This window comes from Oncorhynchus gorbuscha, linkage group LG08 (genome assembly GCF_021184085.1).
Source record: "Oncorhynchus gorbuscha isolate QuinsamMale2020 ecotype Even-year linkage group LG08, OgorEven_v1.0, whole genome shotgun sequence".
Lineage (NCBI taxonomy): Eukaryota > Metazoa > Chordata > Actinopteri > Salmoniformes > Salmonidae > Oncorhynchus > Oncorhynchus gorbuscha.
Window position 1 is genome coordinate 11,202,756 of NC_060180.1, and position 22,486 is coordinate 11,225,241.

Here is a 22,486-nt window from a genome sequence, read left to right on the forward strand (position 1 = left end):
CAAGTGTAAACACTACAGCACAAAGATCTGGTCAATATTATTGTGTTTTGAATACAGTATTACTGTATTTCCCCAGCTCCTGGAATAGTACTTATAATAGCACAAATATAATAGACAATAGAAATACCAGGCAACTATATCATCCATATAGTCCTACTAATTAACAACTTGTAAAAAAAGAACCATGTAATCTGTGTTGATTTATTAAATGAGTCGAACAATTGTTAAATGGTTATATAGTACGGTATGTTTATTCACAGGTAGAATTTTGTATGCTGTGTTAAAGTTAAAAAATATAAATCTGATACAAGTCTAGTGACTACAAATGAACAGTAGCAAATATTGTCTGTAGAAAATAAGATTAGTTTCACAATAAAATAAACACAAATAAATCTCTGCAGCCTATATTTAGGCTCTATATCACTTTATACAAAAACATTTTTGTTTACCTAGCAAAGAAGTAAGCCCGGATACAGAGGTGAGTTCATCAGCTTTGTCCCTTTTTCATCTTACGAAAACCATACAAAGACTTTAACCTTCAAAAAAACTTACAAAGAATGAACAGACAGAATGCCATCCCTCGGCACAATAATTCTCCACTGGCTCCATGTCGTTCACCTCCCCATCCCTCTCCTCTAACAACGGAGTCCTATCCTCTTTCTTCTCCTCCTTCTCTACCATTTCCGGAACCAGGGGCACTGAATCCTTCTTGCCTCTGCCTTTCCCCTTTTCTTTGAGCTTCATGTGCGACTCCATGGGGGCCTTGCATGAGCGGGTCTTCAGCACCTTTTCACCATCGCACGCACTCCTCCTCTTCTTCAGCTTGCTCACCAATTGTTTCCAATGCCTGACCTGTGCTTTCCGGTCACTGTAGGCTTGGCACAGGTCTGGCTGTCCAGTGTAGCGGCACCAGTAGGTCTGCTCCTCGGATCTACAGCTGACAAGCAAGTTCACTACGCCCTCCCCGGACGTATCCCAGGTACAGTTGTGGCCAACCTTTGTGCTGAACCCTCCTGAGCTGGGGACAGAGTTCTTGGGCTTCTTGCCTGCTGGTGGTGGTGGGGGCTGCGACATCTTGTTGTCGGAGTTCTGGCGTTTGGCCTCAGTGCTGGGCAGGACAGGGAGGCACAGGAGGAAGAACAGAAGCCACAGGAACCTCATGGCTCGGGGTGATTACTGCTACTTGAAGGGTTCTATATACAAATGCAGCCAAGCATCAGTAGCACGCCCGAATGAAACGAAAATCAGACGCGCAACAATCAAAATACCTGCAGGGAGTGAAAAAGGAGAGGCAAAACAAAGTGAAACATGAGTGAATTAAACACACCTTACATAGTTAACCCATTCTCTTTCTTTTCATAAAAACACGAGAAATTTCACTACATTTTGCTATGTTCCCTGCTTAGAATACCCCAAAAAGCTGTGCAAAAATGTGTAACTAAAAACACATTCATATCAAATGTTACGTTTACAACATCTATGATGTTTATTTTCAGTGCACCTTTTAAATTAATCATAATATAATTTGTTTAGTTTTTTTACACCTCATTAAATCAATAAGGGAGGAAAGCTTCAGCTCTAAGCTATAGATAGCTGCGGGTTTTTGGGGTCAGCCCAAAACTGCATTGCTACCTGGTACACGGGACTAATCCGTATAAAAATCTTGTCTACAAACATTTTTGAGTAAGAATCAGCTCATGCTTTTTACACAGGACTACTCTGAAAATCCTTACTTTGAGTGTATCCTGCCGTGCGAAGGAAACCATATTGGAGTGATCCAATATACTGCTACAAAACAAAGACATGCACCAAAACAAATACCCCCAAGTCGGCTCAGAATTTTTAAGTAAGTAACATGAAAAAAATATGCATGCACAGGAAGCATACAGTCCACCTGCCTGTAAAAACAAATTGTACTAATCAAATTATTTACAGTTTCAACATTTGGTATTTGGTATCTAAAGGTTGCACTTACCATGTGGAGACCCAGTGTTTGCTTCTATTCAAAATGCGGGGTCCTGGGATGCTTGCGTAAAAAAAGGGTTATAGTAGGATAAAGGAGAATGGGGAGGGGTAGAGAGGGGAGTGTTCAGGGCATAAATGGGTCTGCCCAGACCTCCCTTAAGCAGGCCCCCTCCTACTGTAACAATACCCCTCTCAACCCCCTGCCTAAAGACTGTATTATCTGTGTGTGGGGCTGGGGTGGGAGGTGGAGTTTGGGTCATGGCGTGTTGCCTCACACACACCCATACCCAACACACCTCTTCTTCACGGCTAAGAAGACAATGTACACACTTGCCAATGTTTCCTCGCAACACACAGACTTCTTAAGCAGCTCTCACATTGAATGACAGTACAGTGAACAATGTAGAGAGAATGTAGAGAATGCATTTGTTTGATTATGTTCAATATAATGTATTTTCAAGAGCATTGAAGACCATGGTGACTGTACTGTGATAATGGCAATTTATTTTGTACAATCATTCAATATACTTGTATATATACAGTATGTTGGCAGAGCCCACTCTGCCAGCATACTGTATATATGATTTCATTCCAGGTCTTTATTCCAGGTCTTTTGACAAGAGGATATTCTCCGTTTATCACTATGCATCCAGATTAACCTGGTGAGAAAAAGTCACTTGTGGGGACTTGGCAAATGAATGGCCAAAGGCTTAAAAGCTCACACTAAGTGATAATGTGTTCCACTCCACTGCCAGAGGCTGAGTCCATGCCAACCTAGACCCTCGGTGGTACTCTCTGTATACCTCGTGCTCCCCTCTTTGCTGGCACAGAATGAGAGGTGTCAGATACGTTGGCACAGAGAGAACAGCTATGTGGTTATTGTGTGTATGTCTCCTGCGTCCATGCATGCGTTGACACTAGCATGTATGATACATGATAATGTTTGTGTGCCCAATACAGTGTCCAAGTCCAATTGTTTTTCCAGGTGGTCAAATCTTCCCCTCAGTCTTCTCATAAATCATTTGACACGTTCTAATTGACCATTTTTATTTCATTGCTAACAAAGACGTCTATCCAGTTCATTCAGTATATAACATAGGCTATTGACTTTCCCCAATACACTTTTCCTGTATTTGTCAACAACCAATAGTCAGTCTTTTATCGAGAGATAGTGGGGGATAGGGAATAGCAGTATAAGGCAGCTGAAGACAGAGCAACACTCACCCCCTCTAGTGGTGTGTTTATTCTTGAAAGGTGAATGGGATTCAGTGTCTCAATATTCCCAAGCAAGACACCATATTGAATTGGGGAAAACAGCCATCGCTCGTTGACACACAGCAACATAGCTAGGCCTACACATGTGGGTTTGAGGAGAGAAATTGCAGACGCCATTGCTGCATTCACACGTTCACACGTCGGCAGAATTCTGCAAAAACAAAATGTGTGAACAGGGTGTTAAGTTGGCCTACAAGTTACGTTTCTCTAGAAATGTGATTATATTAGCTTTTGTCTGTCCTTCCTTCAAGCTTAATCTTTCCCTTCACTCTGCTGATGACACTGAGAGAGTCCTTGACGAGGCGGGAGGTTTGAGAAGACCAATCTCCATTAAATTGTTGTCGAGAGATGTTCGCAATCAATGTGCTGCTAGCTGACTGCCTTTAAGAAACCATTGACTGTGATTAGACACTGATTGAGGCTCCGAGCGGTGCCTCTGTCGTCACCCCTTGGACTGTAATGACAGAGGGAATCTAATTGTGAAGCAGGGGAGAAGCACCGTGCTCTGCAGCAAAGTTACCATAGTGTATGTAAATACAATGAAGATTGTCCTCAGCACAAATTTCCATTGCGACACCTAGTAATCACTGCTTCATTGAATTGCATAAAGAAGAACACAGACATACTGACTGATGGCCTGGCTTTGCTATCCTGTCACGTGTCTAGACAAAAGTGCACTGGTATGGTGGCACTGTCAATCCATTCTAAAGTCATAACATGAGACACTTCACTTGGTTCTTTTTGAGGTGTGTGTGTGTGTGTGTGTGTGTGTGTGTGTGTGTGTGTGTGTGTGTGTGTGTGTGTGTGTGTGTGTGTGTGTGTGTGTGTGTGTGTGTGTGTGTGTGTGTGTGTGTGTGTGTGTGTGTGTGTGTGTGTGTGTGTGTGTGTGTGTGTGTGTGTGTGTGTGTGTGTGTGTGTGTGTCAAGGGCAAATAAAAAAAGAAACGCACTTCCTGCAGTTCTACACAGTTTGACATCACTTATTATGCCTCTCTTAAGGGGTATATGGGGGGGGGGTATTTGAAAGAAACTGTGTAGGTGGAAGGATAAGTGGAAGATCCCCCCCCCATATACCCCTTATATGAACTGTAACTCAGCAAAATCTTTGAAATTGTTGTATGTTGCGCATATATATATATCACCTGTTTGAATCACATCGGGGACAACTTTAGCTGATTAGCAATTTTAGCTAACCACAAGCGTTTTGCTACTATTTAGGAAATGTTAGCTAATCCTTGACTTAACCTTAACCATAGTAGCCTAATCTGATATTTTAGTTTCACCTAACCTGCTAGCCACTAACATTATCCACAAATGCTAACACAACAAGCATCCTAGCCTCAGAGCAAGATGTCCTCCATATTGTATGGTATTGTACGACCGGGTATACCGGATGATACTATACATCCTTCAATCTATATGACCACTATTCCATTCGTAATGTAACACAACGTAATATAACGTCACATAACATCATACTAAATGGAGGGGCAGAAATAACGTCCCAAATCATACGAATTGTCCTGAGATCAGGTTGGCTTTACAGATATAATCAACCACACCCACTATCTCTTGTCACAGCAGACCACCTGAGAAACCATTTGTCATCATTATGGAAACAGAATAAGGCTGGCCATAATTAGTGGCTAACAAGCCTCTGATTAACAGCCTCTGCAGGAGGTCACACAATGTAAATGTAAAATAAACCTGACTGAAGTCAAAGATTGTGGATTATGAAGATTTCTCTGAATGGCCTTTTACCATTGAAAACAACAGTGACAATTCCAGTCTACATAACGGGTGGCTCTACCATAGGCACCAATGCAATAGCTAATTCCCATTGGATTCCATAAAAATACGACACCTAGCGTTGAGGAAAGTAGGGCCTAGCTACCGGAAGTGTTGTCGAATTCAACGGGTCGCTTTAGAATTAGCTAGCCTAGCATGCGGACGAAAAAGTCAGGTTAATAAAAAAAATAGCAGTATTTTAATCTTCTCAATTCATCATTCATCATTTTGGGATAATTAGGAGTACAGCTCCATCTCCCATCCCTGGACTGAGGTATATTTTCTGGACCATATCTCGCACCGGCTCCGCGGTGTCCACATTCTGGCATAGCACCGTTCCGACTACAGAGAGAAGTAATGATTGTCTAGTCGGGGTCTTAAAGCTAGGAAAGGGGTTAATGCCCCTTCCCATTCTGACACGGGAAAATAATGCACCAACAATGGGTTACAACAATACCGTCCTTTTATAAGTTTGCACATCTAAAGTATAGTATCTATGGTATTTTATGGAACAACATTTTACGATGAGGTAACGTGCAAGTCTCTCCTCGGGCTGAAATCATGTCACCCAGTATTAGCTGTGTTTGGTCACAACAGGGACCCTCTCACACATGGCAATTTCTGGACTGATGGAATTCAGTCAACAAAGCCATAATAATGTGTAATCCTTACTCTCCCTCAGGTATGGGTAAAATGTATGTGGATGATTGCCTGCATGTGTGTGTGCATGTGTGTTTAAAACATTTCTACCTTGAAAACAGAAATTAAATAATGATTTCATACTGACAGTGAATGGTCTAGTTGATTACAAGATGAAATTATATTTCTGGACAATAGTCTTCTTAATTGTATTTTAGTTTTCTCCCATAGAGCCAAACAGACTGAAAATAACATTGTGGCTGTGCACCATTGTGATGGACTGTCTAAATTGATACAACCTCATTCTGAGACATGATCAATTCTTTGCATTCATGACTGGCCTGAGATGTTTCACCAAATAAATGTAACATTGTTCAAATGCACAGACACTTTCAGAATGTAACTCGACAGCTGATGAACCTTTGCAGCACATAGCACTTTAGCTTCTATCCTCAGACAGAATTTCAGCTCATTGATCTGTATGTCATTTCGGGGTGGGATGGTGGGGGGTCACCTTTTCTGATGCAGGCAGACATCCTGTGCTTTAGTTTAAGTAAACCTCAGACAGGTATGTACCATGTGAGCTGTGTCTTAAAGGTCAGTGTTCTTGTGAAAAGATAGAAATATCACATATTTACAGTCAATGAAGAAAATGGAGTGAGAGAGAGCAAGAGAGAGAGAAAGTTTGGTGGTAACTGATAAAAATCATACAAAGGACTGGTTAATTTTAGATTTGTGAAATACTCAGGTTTATTATAACAATCATAAATTGGACCTGATTATTTTGCAGATGTTTTTAGAAATGATGTGTGTAGGGATTCATTAGACACAAAGGGGCACCGAGAGAAGTGTGTGTATAATAATAATAATAATAATTTGGTGGGTGCTTATATTTGTCCTGTGTTTTCTGCATATCCCAACTCTCTCTTGAGACACACTCTGAGTGGGATCACAGTCACGGTCAGCTATTATCAACAGCAACCCTGGAGCAATTTGGGTTAAGTGTCTTGCTCAAAGGCACATCGATAGATTTTTCAACTTGTCGGCTCTGGGATTTGAACTAGCAACCTTTCAGTTTTGTATTTGTATTTATTATGGATCCCCATTAGCTGCTGCCTAGGGCAGCCACTACTCTTCCTAGAGGTCCAGCAAAATGAAGGCAGTTATACAATTTTACAAACATTACAATACATTCACAGATTTCACAACACACTGTGTGCCCTCCGGCCCCTGCCCACCACTACCAAATATCTACAATACAAAATCCATGTGTACATGTGTGTATAGTGCGTATGTTATTGTGCGTGTGTGCATGTGTCTGTGCCTACGTTTGTGTTGCTTCACAGTCCCGCTGTTCCATAAGGTTTATTTTTAGCTATTCCTTAATCTAATTTTACTGCTTGCATCAGTTACTTGATGTGGAATAGATTTCCATAGAGCCATGACTACATGTAGTACTGTGCACCTCCCATAGTCTGTTTTTTTTTACTTCAGGACTGTGAAGAGACCTCTTATGGGGTATGCATGGGTGTCTGAGATGTGCGCCAGTAGTTCAAACAGATAGCTTGGTGCATTCAACATGTCAATACCTCTCATAAATACAAGCAGTGATGAAGTCAATCTCTCCTCCTGCCTTGTTGATAGTGCTGTTAAGAAGGTAGAGCAGCGCTATTATGGACAGACTTCTCCCCATCTAGCTCCTGTTGTATAAATATGTTTTGACCATGACAGTTTACAATCCAGGATTACTCCAAGCAGTTTACTCACCTCCACTTGCTCAATTTCCACATTATTTATTACAATATTTAGTTGAAGTTTAGGGTTTAGTGAATGATTTGTCCCAAATGTAATTATTTTAGTTTTACGAATATTTAGGACTATCTTATTCCTTGCCACCCACTCTGAAACTAACTGCAGTTCTTTGTAAAGTGTTGCCGTTATTTCAGTCGCTGTAGTAGCTGACATGTATAGTGTTGAGTCATCCGCATTCATAGACACGCTGGCGTTACTCAAAACCAGTTGCATGTCGTTAGTAAAGATTGAAAAAGTAAGGCGCCTAGACAGCTGCCCTGGGGAATTCTTGATTTTACCTGGATTATGTTGTAGAGACTTCCATTAAAGAACACCCTCTGTGTTCTGTTAGACAGGTCACTCTTTATCCACAATGTAGCAGGGGGTGTAAAGCCATAACACAAGTTTTTCCAGCAGCAGACTATGATCGATAATGTCAAAAGCCACACTGAAGTCTAACAAAACAGCCCCCACAATCTTTTTATCATCAATTTCTCTCAGCCAACCATCAGTCATTTGTCTAAGTGTTGTGCTTGTTGAATGTCCTTCCCTATAAGTGTGCTGAAAGTTTGTTATCAATTAGTTTACTGTAAAATAGCATTGTATCTGGTCAAACACAATTTTGGCTGATTGGTTGGCTATTTGAGCCAGTAAAGGGAGCTTTACTATTCTTAGGTAGCGGAATGACTTTTGCTTCCCTCCTGGCCTGGGGGCACACACTTTCTAGTAGGCTTAAATTGAAAATATGGCAAATAGGAGTGGCAATATTGTCCGCTATTATCCTCAGTAATCTTCCATTCAAGTTGTAAGACCCCAGTGGCTTGTCATTGTTGATAGACAATATTTTTTTTAACCTCTTCCACACTTACTTTTTGGAATTCAAATTACAATGCTTGTCTTTCATAATTTAGTCAGATATACTTGGATGTGTAGTGTCAGCGTTTGTTGCTGGCATGTCATGCCTAAATTTGCTCATCTTGCAATGGAAAAATTATTAAAGTAGTTTGTGTGTGTGCACCATTGTATGTGTGGCTATATATGCTCAGGTATGCATGTTTGATCTATTTCTCTTTGCCTAAATTCGTTTTCCACGTGCTCTTCCTAAAGATATAATATCAATGGTAATTCAAAACCCCCAAAAATAAGATTTTAAAATTCTATATTTTGATCAAGTCACTGCATGAGTCCATGCTAAAATGTCAAACTGCAAAATGGTAAAACGAATTACGGTCTCTGAAATGTCTCATTAAATGTCTGCAGCCATTTGGAAAGCTAAATGAAGGGGAGGTGAGAGGAGGATAATGTCATATTAATATGCTGAAATACCACCACTAATAACATGAGATGGTAGTATGACATTACAGTAGCTGAGGCTTTTTTGGGGGGAAATACAGGCATGCACTCAGACTAGCCCCCACCCAACCCACCACCACCACTATCCTGGCCGGCTTGTGTATCTATGAAACACACTTGTGTGTGTGTGTGTGTGTGTGTGTGTGTGTGTGTGTGTGTGTGTGTGTGTGTGTGTGTGTGTGTGTGTGTGTGTGTGTGTGTGTGTGTGTGTGTGTGTGTGTGTGTGTGTGTGTGTGTGTGTGTGTGTGTGTGTGTGTGTGTGTGTGTGTGTGTGTGTGTCCAGTCCACTCCACACACCTGCCATGCGGTTCACCAGGTCAGTGTCCTGGATACTGCTACTTTTGTTTTTCAACCCTTTGTCCTGTGAAGATGAAAGGGGCGCTGGTGTAATTTGATGCTCTCAGGAATCTGAAGTATTTTTTTTAAACAGATGTGAAGTGAAATGTGTTCATTTTTGGAACAGTAGGCTACAACACCTATAAAACATAGGCCTATGTGTTCATATTAGATTCATAGGAAGCAATGGCTTTGAGGGGAGATCGTTTAGATCATATTCCAAATTGTATTTTGATAACATTTGGGGACATTTGAGTTTGGATTAGGGCTCACTATACTATTTTCTATCTGCCAATACTGCAGAGCAGCTTAAGACACTAAAATAATCATAAAATAAAAATAGATGCAATTATCAGAGGGGAAGATGTGGTTCAGTTACCATGGGTTACATGGTGTTGTCAGGAACTATACAGAAGACAGATGCGTCGTACAATTATAGTGAAGTGACATTGGCGAGAACAACTTATTCGACTTATATTAAATTTACAAATGTTGTATTTTAGATTTTGTCATTAATTTTCTCTAGAATGTTTTGAGACATTGTGAAATGTACTTTAAATAAAATATGACTTGACTTAACTTTAGTAAAAGGTGGCAAAGAGATTGCAAGACATTTTTACAGCTATTTTCACAACATATTAATGTCAAGTTATGTTTCTATTATTATAAATCTGATTAAACATTTCAACTTATACCAAAATCATTGCCTTTTTGTGAATAATTGTTTTACCAATATTGCTGATAAATAGATTACTCCCATGTCTGAGAGCTACTTGACTACAGAAATACCACCACCATTCTCATGAATTAAAGCAAGTATTTTGGCATGACTATAAAATGCATTCACAATCAAAATGTCATGGATATCTTCTCGTACAATACACAACATCGCTTATTCATTCAATTGTGTCCCATTAATTAGAAATGTGTGTAGTGGCAATAGTAAAACTAGGCTAACATTTCTTTGTGAATTCCTTCCTTTATCAAGACATGCCTATTTACAAGAATCACAGCATAAATGTATCGATGCCGATCAGTGAGATAATTAAGCTATTATAACATTACGCACGGACTTACGCACGGCATAAAATAAATTAATGATCTTACAATAAAATATCATTTTAAATAAACAAATCAAGAATGCAATACTTCAATTAATCATAACCTACAATTAATTGTGCAAGATTCTAATCGTGGATTTGACCAGGGATTGAGTCGCATTCCATGGCTCCGGCTGAAGTAAATGGCGTTATGGTATCCAGTGAAATTTCCCCGTCACACTGGAATTGGACGATGGCTGGCAGCAACGTGTTCTTGTGATTGCGAGATACGTTTGAGATAAGAGAAATTTTGTCGGACAGTGGGGTTGTGTCCTCTCCCACGTTCGGGATTGCATGAGAATGCTGTGTAGCCATCAAGACTTGTGCGTCTTTTTGGAGCGTTGTGTCGTGGTGATAGGAGACCAATTCATTGCTGAAATTAACAGCCTCCACTGTATTGCTTGAACAAAGTTTATTGCAGCCCAGAATAGTTGTAAAGGCTTTTCTGAAATCCGCGTTAAATGCGTAAATGACAGGGTTTAACGAAGAGTTGGCCCAACCAAACCAAACGAAAATTGTAAACGTGGTGTCGCTTACACACGGAGGGTCACAGAAAGGTACCATGCAGTTTAGGACAAAAAAAGGCAGCCAGCAAAACACAAAAACTCCCATGATAATGGAGAGGGTCTTTAGCACTTTTGTTTCCTTTTTAAAAGCAGTTTTTAATGCGTTTTCGTGCGCGCAAACGTTTGGGTGTTGGTTATTTTGCGCTTGCTCCGCGGCTCTCTCCAAGGAGGATATCCTCCGTATCTGCGTTTGCGCAATACGGTAAATCCTCGTGTAAGTGGCAACCATGATAACCACTGGGATATAGAAACTGATCAGTGATGAGGAAATAGCATAGGTCTTGTTCAAGTTTGCTATGCAATTCTCAGAGTGGTTGCTAAAGTTTCCCGCTGACGTCTCCTCGTCGGCCATGTGCCAGTTCAGTTGGACAGGTATGAAGGAGATGAGAATTGACAGCGTCCACGCCACTCCAATCATGATAAATGCAACTCTGTGGGTCATTTTCCGTTCATATCTAAAAGGACTAGCTATAGCCCAGTATCTGTCCACGCTTATGATACACAGATTAAGAATAGATGCCGTCGAGCACATTATGTCAAAAGCTATCCAGATGCCACAAAATCTACCAAACAGCCAGGTGCCAGTCACCTCAGATATTGCCTCCCACGGCATCACGAGGACGGCAACGAAGAGGTCAGACACAGCCAGAGAAATCACGAAAAAGTTGGTTACCTTGGACCGGAGGTGCCTGAATTTAACTACCGCAGCGCACACGAGCATGTTCCCCAGCAGTGTCGACACAATGAGGAGAAACAAAATGCATCCAATTAGCGCGCGCACGCCATTCCCGCCAGTCTCCTCGTCTGTGCTGTCAGATTCCGAACGAACTTGAGTTTCATTTCCAGTATAGTTTTCCATTTGCATTTTTCTGTCTTTGGGTAGAAACGCTTCGATTTCACATTGAACCACGTATTTGTTCACTGTCTTTATTTTCATATAGCGGACAGCTTCCAAAACCTGATCAATTCAAATGGACTGAAGGAGGCTACAGAAAACGTCCAAAACTATCGGTTGCTTCCCTCTCTCGTGATAGGCTATGACTCATAGCAAGTGAGACAATTGAAAAGTCTAAACGGTATCCTTGGAACGTCACAACTCTAACGTCACCCCATTGAAGTTGCAATGTAAAGGGGGTTGGGTATGGGTAAGGGGTATGGACAAAATTAGCACCAGTGGTCAGCTCATCCAGTAAATTGGCAGACATATCTGTATCCTACAACAGGTTTCCCAAACATTTCATGCAATTCTACATCATTTTACATATTAGCAGAATCTCTTTTAATACTACACAAATTATCAAAATTACAGGCTAAGAATGGACAGAGAGATAGGACAATGTGTTCATCTTATCATATTTCTCCAATGCCAAAACAGTGTGTCATGTTTGCAACAAAACTGTCCCTGTTTGCAAATAATTTCATTTGAGAAGTCATTAGGAATCTGAGCATGGTACATTTCAAAAGTTAGGCCTACCCTTTCACCCCAGACAGAGTAGGCCTACCAATGAAAAAAATATATAAGCTTTAACTGCTAGCTAATCTTCTTCTGTGGCTTAATCCAACGAGAGAAGGTCACACGTGTTTCCCTAAAAGCTGTCTGGGTTTTAGCATCTTTTATTGTACAAAAAGGGAATATCTTAATCAACTGATAGTGACAGAATTAGATTACTTTCCAAGCAAAGTCGGTGTATTTGTCTCCTTGGATATAGAAGGTTGTAGCTCAGCCTCTGAATTTCAAAGAAACAAATTAATTATATATCCATGCATCTGAGTCACATCTTTCCTGGGTATTTTACAGCTTGTTTTTTAGCATAAAGCATCTCGGGAAAAGGTGCTGTTAAAGATCACTTTATATAATCAGAACTCTATATCTGATAAGGTGCAGGTGTCTTCTTCTTTTTAAGTCCATAACCATGTGTGTGAGGTGTAAACTTTTGTTTCAAAGTGGATTTGTTTAAGACTACCAAGAAACACTGTGTGAACCTGATTTAGCCCACTTAAATAGGAAGAAATAGTCTCCAACACAAAGCCCTCTTGTGGTTAGTAAAGTCTAATTAAAATGAAGATGGTTGAAATGAATTATTCTTACTCATATTTGCCTACTTTCAGCACATGAGCTGTCCATTTGATTGTGCTGTCTTTTTTATTTAAGAACAAATTGTTATTTTCAACAACAGCTTATGAACAGTTGATTAACTGCCTTGTTCAAGGGCAGAACAACAGATTTTTAACTTGTCAGCTCAGGGATTCGATCTTGCAACCTTTCAGTTACTAATCCACCACTCTAACCACTAGGCTACCTGCCCCCAAGTTTCAGCACCACAATGCAATCTGGTTTATTGTGAGGTCAATAACTCTGATAAATGCATGATGGGCAAGAAAGATCAGATCAAATCAAAATGTATTGGTTACATACACATATTTAGCAGATGCTATTGTGGGTGTAGCGAAATGCTTGTTCCTAGCTCCAACGGTGCAGTAGTATCTAACAATATACAAAGATCTAAAAGTAAAAGGGAATTAAGAAATATATAAATATTAGGACATAATTGTTTTTAATAAAATCAATTATTGTAGTAGCAAGTTATCAAAGTGAACCTCCGGGTCCTCCTTCTCATCTTTGTACTTTCCTTCTCAAACAGAACAGAACAGTGCATTTTCTGCACTATGCATAATCAACAATTATTTTCGGAAGAAGCCTCCTGAAATGCCACTTATGGCATACAAAGCACAGCTATTTCTTAGGCAGCACACAACTGTTTTTGATCAGCAAAAGCAGGGCAGGACGGGGCTCAGGGTTGGAATATTTTATTTACACCATCCGAATAGAGATATAACTGTGCTTCTCTGAGCATGCACTTCATAGCCTATAGGCCAGGGGTGGACAACTCCAGTCCTCGAGGGCCTGATTGGTTTCACACTTTTTCTCCATCCCTAGTAAACACAGCTGATTTAATCAAATTGCATTCTAAACTGAAGATCATGATGAGGTGATTATTGTAGTCAGGACTGGAATTGCCCAGGCATGCTATAGGTTATGGAGCATTTGATTGAGACCACATTAAATATGCCGCCATTCACATCGACAGGGCTGTAGTGGAGCGGGTCGAGAGCTTCAAGTTCCACGGTGTCCATATCACTAAGGAACTACTATGATCCAAAAAAAACAACAGTTGTGAAGAAAAAAATATACAGCTGAGTTGCATCTTGACTGGACTCATGACTGACCATTTTTAGGGCCTTCCTCTGACACGGCCTGGTATAGAGGTCCTGGATGGCAGGGAGTTCGGCCCCAGTGGTGTACTGGCTTCACCGCTTAGCAACTGCTCAGCATCCGACCGCAAGCCGCTACAGAGGGTAGTGTGTACGGGCCAGTACACCACTGGGGTCAAACTCCCTGCCATCCAGGACCTCTATACCAGGCCGTGTCAGAGGAAGGCCCTAAAAATGGTCAGTCTCCAGCCACACAAGTCATAAACTGTTCTTTCTGCGACGGCACGGCAAACGGTACCGGAGCGCCAAGTCTGGAACCAAAAGGCACCTGAATAGCTTCTACTGCCGAGTCATAGACTGCTGAACAGCTAATCAAATGTCTACCCAGACTATTTACATTGACCCCTTTATTATTTATTTATCTTTAATTGTTTTGTATTGACTCCCTTGCACTGGCTCTATGCACACACACTAGACTCTACCCACACACTCACACATACTACACTAACACTCCAACGCACACAGACACAAACCACATACGCTAACACACACACACACACACACACACACACACACACACACACACACACACACACACACACACACACACACACACACACACACACACACACACACACACACACACACACACACACACACACACACACACACACACACACACACACACACACACACACACACACACACACACACATGCATATTGACGCAACACTCACCCAGACACACTTTCACACACGCTGTTGCTACTCTGTTTATTATATATACTGATTGCCTAGTCACTTTTACTCCTACCCACATGTACATTACCATTCAAAAGTTTTGGGTCACATAGAAATGTCCTCGTTTTTTAAAAGAGAACCACATATTTTTGTCCATTTAAAATAATATAAAATTGATCAGAAATACAGTGTAGACATTGTTAATGTTGTAAATGACTATTGTAGCTGGAAACGGCTGATATTTTAATGGAATATCTACACAAGTGTACAGAGGCCCATTATCAGCAACCATCACTCCTGTGTTCCAATGGCACGTTGTGTTAGCTAATCTAAGTTTATCATTTTAAAAGGCTAATTGATCATAAGAAAACCCTTTTGCAGTTATGTTAGCACAGCTGAAAACTGTTGTTCTGATTAAAGAAGCAATAAAACTGTCCTTCTTTAGACTAGTTGAGTATCTGGAGCGTCAGCATTTGTGGGTTCAATTATAGGATAAAAATGGGCAGAAACAAAGCACTTTCTGAAACTTATCAGTCTATTCTTGTTCTGAGAAAGGAAGGCTATTCCATGCGAGAAATTGCCAAGAAACTGAAGATCTCATACAACGCTGTGTACTACTCCCTTCACAGAACAGCGCAAACCGGCTTTAACCAGAATAGAAAGAGGAGTGGAAGGCCCCGGTGCACAACTGAGCAAGAGGACAAGTACATTAGAGTATCTAGTTTGAGAAACAGACGCCTCACAAGTCCTCGACTGGCAGCTTCGTTAAATAGTACCCGCAAAACACCAGTCTCAACGTCAACAGTGAAGAGGCGACTCCGGGATGCTGACCTTCTAGGCAGAGTTGCAAAGAAAAAGCCAATTCTCAGACTGGCCAATAAAAATAAAAGATTCATATGGGCAAAAGAACATAGACTTTGGACAGAGGAACTCTGCCTAGAAGGCCAGCATCCCGAAGTTGCCTCTTCCCAGATGTTAAGACTGGTGTTTTTTCAAACTCTGTAGTAGACAAACCAGTTTAAAATCTATAGGTTTATCAATTAAGAGCAGTCGAATTAAGTAATAGTAAAATGTATTTTAACAAATGAGAAGAGAATCATATCAAAAGTAAAAGAGAGCATTGCATTGTGAAAGGCAATTAATTCATATGTACATGTATTGCAATGTGAAACGTGGATTTATAGATGAAACACTGATTCAGTTTGGTGAAATGACTGTGATTTTGTGTGTTGCACTTAAGCAATTGAAAATGTTCTTAGTTTTGATGATCTGTTTTGAATTTTGTACTAAGAGTTGTGAAAATATACCACAAACCTGTGAAGAATTGCACCAAAGTGTAACAGTATACCATTAGTCCGTCCCCTCGCCGGGCTCGAACCAGGGACTCTCTGCACACATCAACAGTCAGCCTCAAAGCATTGTTACCCATTGCTCCACATTCCAGGTGAAGCTGGTTGAGAGAATACAAAGACTGTGCAAAGCTGTCATCAAGGCAAAGGGTGGCTACTTTGAAGAATATAAAATATATTTTTATTTGTTTAACACTTTTTTTTGGTTACCTCATGATTCCATATGTATTACTTCATAGTTTTGATGTCTTCACTATTATTCTACAATGTAGAAAATAGTACAAATAAAGAAACTATTGAGTGACCAGGTGTGTCAACTTTTGACTGGTACTTTAGGCCTTGTGATTAACATTATACTAGCTTAAATTATTGGACATTAATGCTCAGGACAGTATAACGTGTGAATGGTGAGATATTTGTCAAAACATTTTCAAGCAGGTAGAGAACCTAAATGGACAATGAGTTTCATCACAGCTTTTTTGTTTCTATTTGGAGATGTTCAAGGGGTTAAAATGGCCCCTTGATTAAAAATGTGCCTAGTCACCACTACTGCCTGTGAAATATGTTTGTCCTATATATAGAATGTATATGAATAAGCATAACCTACAGTACATTTTGAAAGTATTCTGTCCTGTTGTCTTTTTCCACATTTGAGTTACGCTACAACCTTATTCTTAAATTGATTAACCCCCCCATCAATCCACACACAATACCCCATAATGACAAGGCAAAAAAAAGGTCTCTGCAGAGATGTTCGATTGGGTTCAAGTCTGGGCTCTGGCTGGGCCACTCAAGGACATTCAAAGACTTATCCTGAAGCCACTGCTGCATTGTCTTGGCTGTGTACTTAGAGTTGTTGTCCTGTTGGAAGATGAACCTTCACCCCAGTCTGAGGTGCTGAGCTCTCTGAAGTAGGTATTCATCAAAGACCTCTCTGTACCTTGCTCTCTGTACCTTCATCTTAACCTCGATCCTGACTAGTCAACCGGTCCCTGGTGCTGAAAAACATCTCATCAGCATGATACTGCCACCACCATGCTTCACCGTAGGGATGGTGCCTGGTTTCCTCCAGACGTGACGCTTGGCATTCAGGCCAAAGAGTACAATCTTTAAAAAAAATGTTTTTATTTATTTAACCAGGTAGGCCAGTTGAGAACAAGTTCTCATTTATAACTGTGATCTGGAAAAGATAAAGCAAAGCAGTTCGAATAAAACAATAACACAGAGTTACACATGGGATAAACAAACATACAGTCAATAACACTATAGAAAAATCTATTTACAGTGTGTGAAAATGTAGTAAGATTAGGGAGGTAAGGCAATAAATAGGCCATAGTTGTCACGCGAGACTAGGTGGGTGAAGGAATCAGACTCAGAGAGTTGCACAGTGCAAAAGTGCTCTTTACTTCGGCACACAAAATAATAAGCCCAACAATACAGGGCGCGGACAACAACGTGACAACCCAAAAAACACAGGGTGCCAAGTTCAGAAAATAAATCCACCTCTACCTAAAACGCACACACGTAACATAAAGACAATCCCGCACAAAACAAGGGTGGGTCAACCTACTAAAAATGTCAGGACAATAGCAACAACAAAAAATAATAAGATATGGGGATGAGGTAGTTTGGTGTGCTATTTACAGCTGTGTACAGGTACAGTGATCGGTAAACTGCTCTGACAGCTGATGCTTAAAGTTAGAGAGGGGGATATGAGTCTCCATCTTCAGTGATTATTGCAATTCATTCCAGTCATTGGCAGCAGAGAACTGGAAGGAAAGGCGGCCAGAGTAGGTGTTGGCTTTGGGAATGACCAGTGAGCATGTGGACTTGGATATACCTACCAAGTCCCCCACTATGAATTTCAAATCAATTTTTGGAGCACGTGCTATGGGTGAGTGCTTCTATGGTGACCAGTGAGTTGAGATAAGGCGGGGCTTTACCTAGCAAAGATTTATAGATGATCTGGGGCCAGTGGGTTTGGCGACAAATATGTGCGAGGGCCAGCCAATGGGAACATACAGGTTGCAGTGGTGGGTAGTATATTGGGCTTTGGTGACAAAACGGATGGCACTGTGATAGACTACATCCAATTTGCTGAGTAGAGCTTTGGAGGCTATTTTGTAAATGACATCGCCGAAGTCAAGGGTTGGTAGGATAGTCAGTTTTACGAGGGTATGTTTGGCAGCATGAGTGAAGGTTTCTTTGTTGTGAAATAGGAAGCTGATTCTAGATTTAATTTTGGATTGGAGATAATTAATGTGAGTCTGGAAGGAGAGTTTACAGTCTAACCAGAAACCTAGGTATTTGTAGTTTTCCACATATTCTATCAGAAACGTCCAGAGTAGTGATGCTGATCGGGCAGGCGGGTGCGGGCAGCAATCGGTTGAAGAGCAAGCATTTCGTTTTACTAGAATTTAAAAGTAGTTGGAGGCCACGGAAGGAGTGTTGTATGGCATTGAAGCTTGTTTGGAGGTTAGTTAACACAGTGTCCAAAGAAGGGCCAGATGTATACAGAATGGTGTCATCTGCGAAAAGGTCGATCAGAGAATCATCAGCAGCAAAAAGTGACATCATTGATATATACAGAGAAAAAGACTCTGCCCGAGAATTGAACCTTGTGGTACCCCCATAGAAACTGCAAGAGGTCCGGAGAACAGGCCCACACTGAACTCTATCTGAGAAGTAGTTGGTGAACCAGGCGAGCCAGTCATTTCAGAAACCAAGGCTATTGAGTCTGCCGATAAGAATGCGGTGATTGACAGAGTCGAAAGCCTTGGCCAGGTCGATGAAGACGGCTGCACATTTCTGTCTTTTATCGATGGAGGTTATGATATCATTTAGGACCTTGAGCGTGGCTGAGGTGCACCCATGACCAGCTTGGAAACCAGATTGCATAGTGAAGAGGGTACAGTGGGATTCAAAATGGTCGGTGATCTGTTTGTTAACTTGGCTTTCGAAGACCTTAGAAAGGCAGGGCCAATATAGGTCTATGGCAGTTTGGGTCTAGAGTGTCTCCCCCTTTGAAGAGGAAATGACCGCGGCAGCTTTCCAATCTTTGGGGATCTCAGACGATACGAAAGAAAGGTTGAACAGGCTAGTAATAGGGTTTGCAACAATTTCAGCAGATCATTTTAGAAAGAGTCCAGATTGTCTAGACCAGCTGATTTGTAGGGATCCAGATTTTACCGCTCTTTCAGAACGTCAGCTTTCTGGATTTGGGTGAAGGGGAAGCGCGGGAGGAATGGGGGGGGGGGGCAAGTTGCTGCGGCAGGTGCAGAGCTGTTGGCAGGAGTATGGGTAGCCAGGTGGAAAGCATGGCCAGCCTTAGGAATGTGCTTATTGAGATTTTCGATTATCGTACATTTATCGGTGATGACAGTGTTTCCTAGCCTCAGTGCAGTGGGCAGCTGGGAGAAGGCACTCTTATTCTCCATGGACTTTACAGTGTCCCAACACGTTTTGGAATTAGTGTTACATTATGCAAATTTCTGTTTGAAAAAGCTAGCCTTAGCTTCCCTAACTGACTGTGTATATTGGTTCCTGACTTCCCTGAAAAGTTGCATATCGCGGGGGTTATTCGATGCTAATGCAGTATGCCACAGGATGTTTTTGTGCTGGTCAAGGCCAGTCAAGTCTAGGGTGAAGCAAGGGCTATATCTGTTCTTTGTTCTACATTTTTTGAATGGGCATGCTTATTTAAGATGGTGAGGAAAACACTTTTTAAAAGCAACCAGGCATCCTCTACTGATGGGATGAGGTAAATATCCTTCCAAGATATCCGGGCCAGGTCGATTAGAAAGGCCTGCTCGTTGAAGTGTTTTAGGGAGCATTTGACAGTGATGAGGGGTGGTCGTTTGACCGCAGACCCATTACAGACACAGGCAATGAGGCAGTGATCGCTGAGATCCTGGTTGAAGACAGCAGAGGTGTATTTAGAGGGAAAGTTGGTCAGAATGATATCTATGAGGGTGCCCATGGTTATGGATTTGGGGTTGTACCTGGTAGGTTCCTTGATAATTTGTTTGAGATTGAGGGCCTAGCTTAGATTGTAGGACGGCTGGGGTGTTAAGCATATCCCAGTTTAGGTTACCTAACAGTACGAACTCTGAAGATAGATGGGGGGCAATCAATTCACATATGGTGTCCAGATTACAGCTAGGGGCTGAGGGGCATCTATAGCAAGCCGCAACGGTGAGAGACTTATTTCTGGAAAGGTGTATTTTTAAAGCCCAAATTGTTTGGGCACAGACCTGGATAGTATGACAGAACTCTGCGGGCTATTTCTGCAGTAGATTGCAACTCCACCCCCTTTGGCAGTTCTATCTTGTCAGAAAATGTTGTAATTGGGGATGGAAATGTCCGAATTTTTGGTGGCCTCCCTAAGCCAGGAATCTTGGTTTCATCAGACCAGAGAATCGTGTTTCTCATGGTCTTAAGAGTCCTTAGGTGCCTTCTGGCAATCTCCAAGCACACTGTCATGTGTCTTGTACTGAGGAGTGGCTTCCGTCTGGGCCCCTCTACCATAAAGGCCTAATTGGTGTCATGCTGCAGAGATGGTTGTCCTTCTGGAAGGTTCTCCCATCTCCACAGAGGAACTCTGGAGCTCTGTCAGAGTGGGCATCAGGTTTTTGGTCAACTCTCTGACCAAGGCCCTTCTCCCCTGATTGCTCAGTTTGGTCAAGCGGCCAGCTCTAGGATGAGTCTTGGTGGTTCCAAACTTCTTCTATTTCATAATTATGGCCACTGTGTTCTTGGGCACCTTCAATGCTGCAGATCTGTGCCTCAACACAAGCCTGTCTCGGAGCTCTACGAACAATTCCTTTGACATCATGGCTTGGTTTCTGCTCTGACATGCACTGTCAACTGTGGAACATTTTATATAGACAGGTGTGTGCCTTTCCAAATCATGTCCAGTCAATTGAATTTACCACAGGTGGATTCCAATCAAGTTGTAGAAACTTCACAATGATGATCAGTGGAAACAGGATGCACCTGAGCTCAATTTCGAGTCTCATAGCAAAGGGTCTGAATACCTATGTAAATAAGGTATTTCTGTTTTTATATTTTATACATTTGTCTAAACCTGTTTTCACTTGGTCATTTTGCGGTATTGTGTTGATTGATTAGGAACATTTTTAATTTAATCAATTTTAAAATAACGCTGTAACGTAAGAAAATGTGGAACAAGTCAAGGGGTCTGAATACTTTCTGAATGCACCGTATGTGTAAGGTTATGAATAAAGGGCAACCGATTACTGAGGATAGTAAATAGAGTTTGCGGAAAGTCTCTTTGAACAGGTGAACTAAAATTGGGGGTGGAGTAGCGAGATGATGGGTAGAGTGATGAGTTAATAAAAATGGAGGCAACCAAAACAATAGTAGATACTCTGTTATAATAGTGAAGCCTTCTTATTGCTAAAGCAAAGTTAACTATTTTTGGGGGGGTCATTTTTTTCAATGTTTATGGAACCGGTTCCATAGGTTAAGTCATACACTCATTGTGTACAGGATTTTGCTTCAATGTTCTTGTCTTGGCGCCTATGTTATGTGTTACTAAAAGTAGGCAACAGAGTCAAGGTTCATTCATAAAATGTGAGGCATTTATTGTATGCATTGCAATTTTGAACTCTAAAAAGGGGTTTATTTTGTGTAAAAGGAACCTGCTGTATTGTGATTACATTGTTATTACCAACTCTAAACATTCTATTCATTCCAAAAACAAAAAGGGCTTATGAAAACAGAAGAGTAAATAAGCCAAGATACTGTGAGAACCTCTTGTATTGATGTACTAAAATAATTACACTCTTACATATGCCTAACACTTAGAATGTTATATGGCAGGGTTCCCCAAATGGCGGCCCGTGGTTGTATTTGGCCCCCAACTTCCCGGATATTTCTCGGGGGAATAGCCCTAGCCCTAGCCCACACCCTCCGATCCAACAGGTCCCAGACGTGCTCAACGGGATTGAGATCCCGGCTCTTCGCTGGTCATGGCAGAACACTGACATTCCTGTCTTGCAGCGAATCACGCACAGAACGGGCAGTATGGCTGGTGGCATTGTCATGCTGGAGGTTCATGTCTGGATGAGCCTGCAGGAGGGGTACCACATGAGGGAGGAGGATGTCTTGAGATTGCCTGCAATGACAACAAGCTCAGTCCAATGATGCTGTGACACATCACCCCAGACCATGACGGACCCTCCACCTCCAAATTGATCCCGCCCCAGAGTACAGGCCTCGGTGTAACGCTCATTCCTTTGACGATAAATGCAAATCCGACCATCACCCCTTGTGAGACAAAACCACGACTTGTCAGTGAAGAGCACTTTTTGCCAGCCCTGTCTGGTCCAGCGACGGTGGGTTTGTGCC

General features: G+C 41.5%; 2 protein-coding genes across 2 annotated transcripts; both read right to left on the minus strand.

The window, feature by feature from the left end:
- Window positions 1-204: 204 nt before the first annotated feature.
- Window positions 205-2,127, minus strand: fgfbp3 (fibroblast growth factor binding protein 3). Its single transcript, XM_046357828.1, has 2 exons — window positions 1,976-2,127; window positions 205-1,268 (listed from the first exon to the last, which is right to left on the minus strand). The coding sequence occupies exon 2, from the start codon at window positions 1,159-1,161 to the stop codon at window positions 532-534; it is 630 nt and encodes a 209-aa protein (XP_046213784.1). The 5' UTR covers window positions 1,162-1,268; window positions 1,976-2,127; the 3' UTR covers window positions 205-531.
- Window positions 2,128-10,333: 8,206 nt separating this feature from the next.
- LOC124040739 (D(1C) dopamine receptor) lies at window positions 10,334-11,671 on the minus strand. The gene has a single exon (XM_046357829.1). It carries the CDS (start codon window positions 11,669-11,671, stop codon window positions 10,334-10,336), a length of 1,338 nt encoding a protein of 445 aa, XP_046213785.1.
- Window positions 11,672-22,486: the final 10,815 nt, after the last annotated feature.

What these genes read in the sequence shown, in the direction of transcription:
- fgfbp3 (XM_046357828.1), bottom strand. Translation starts at nt 1,161, where the DNA reads ATGAGGTTCCTGTGGCTTCTGTTCTTCCTCCTGTGCCTCCCTGTCCTG.
- LOC124040739 (XM_046357829.1), bottom strand. Translation starts at nt 11,671, where the DNA reads ATGGAAAACTATACTGGAAATGAAACTCAAGTTCGTTCGGAATCTGAC.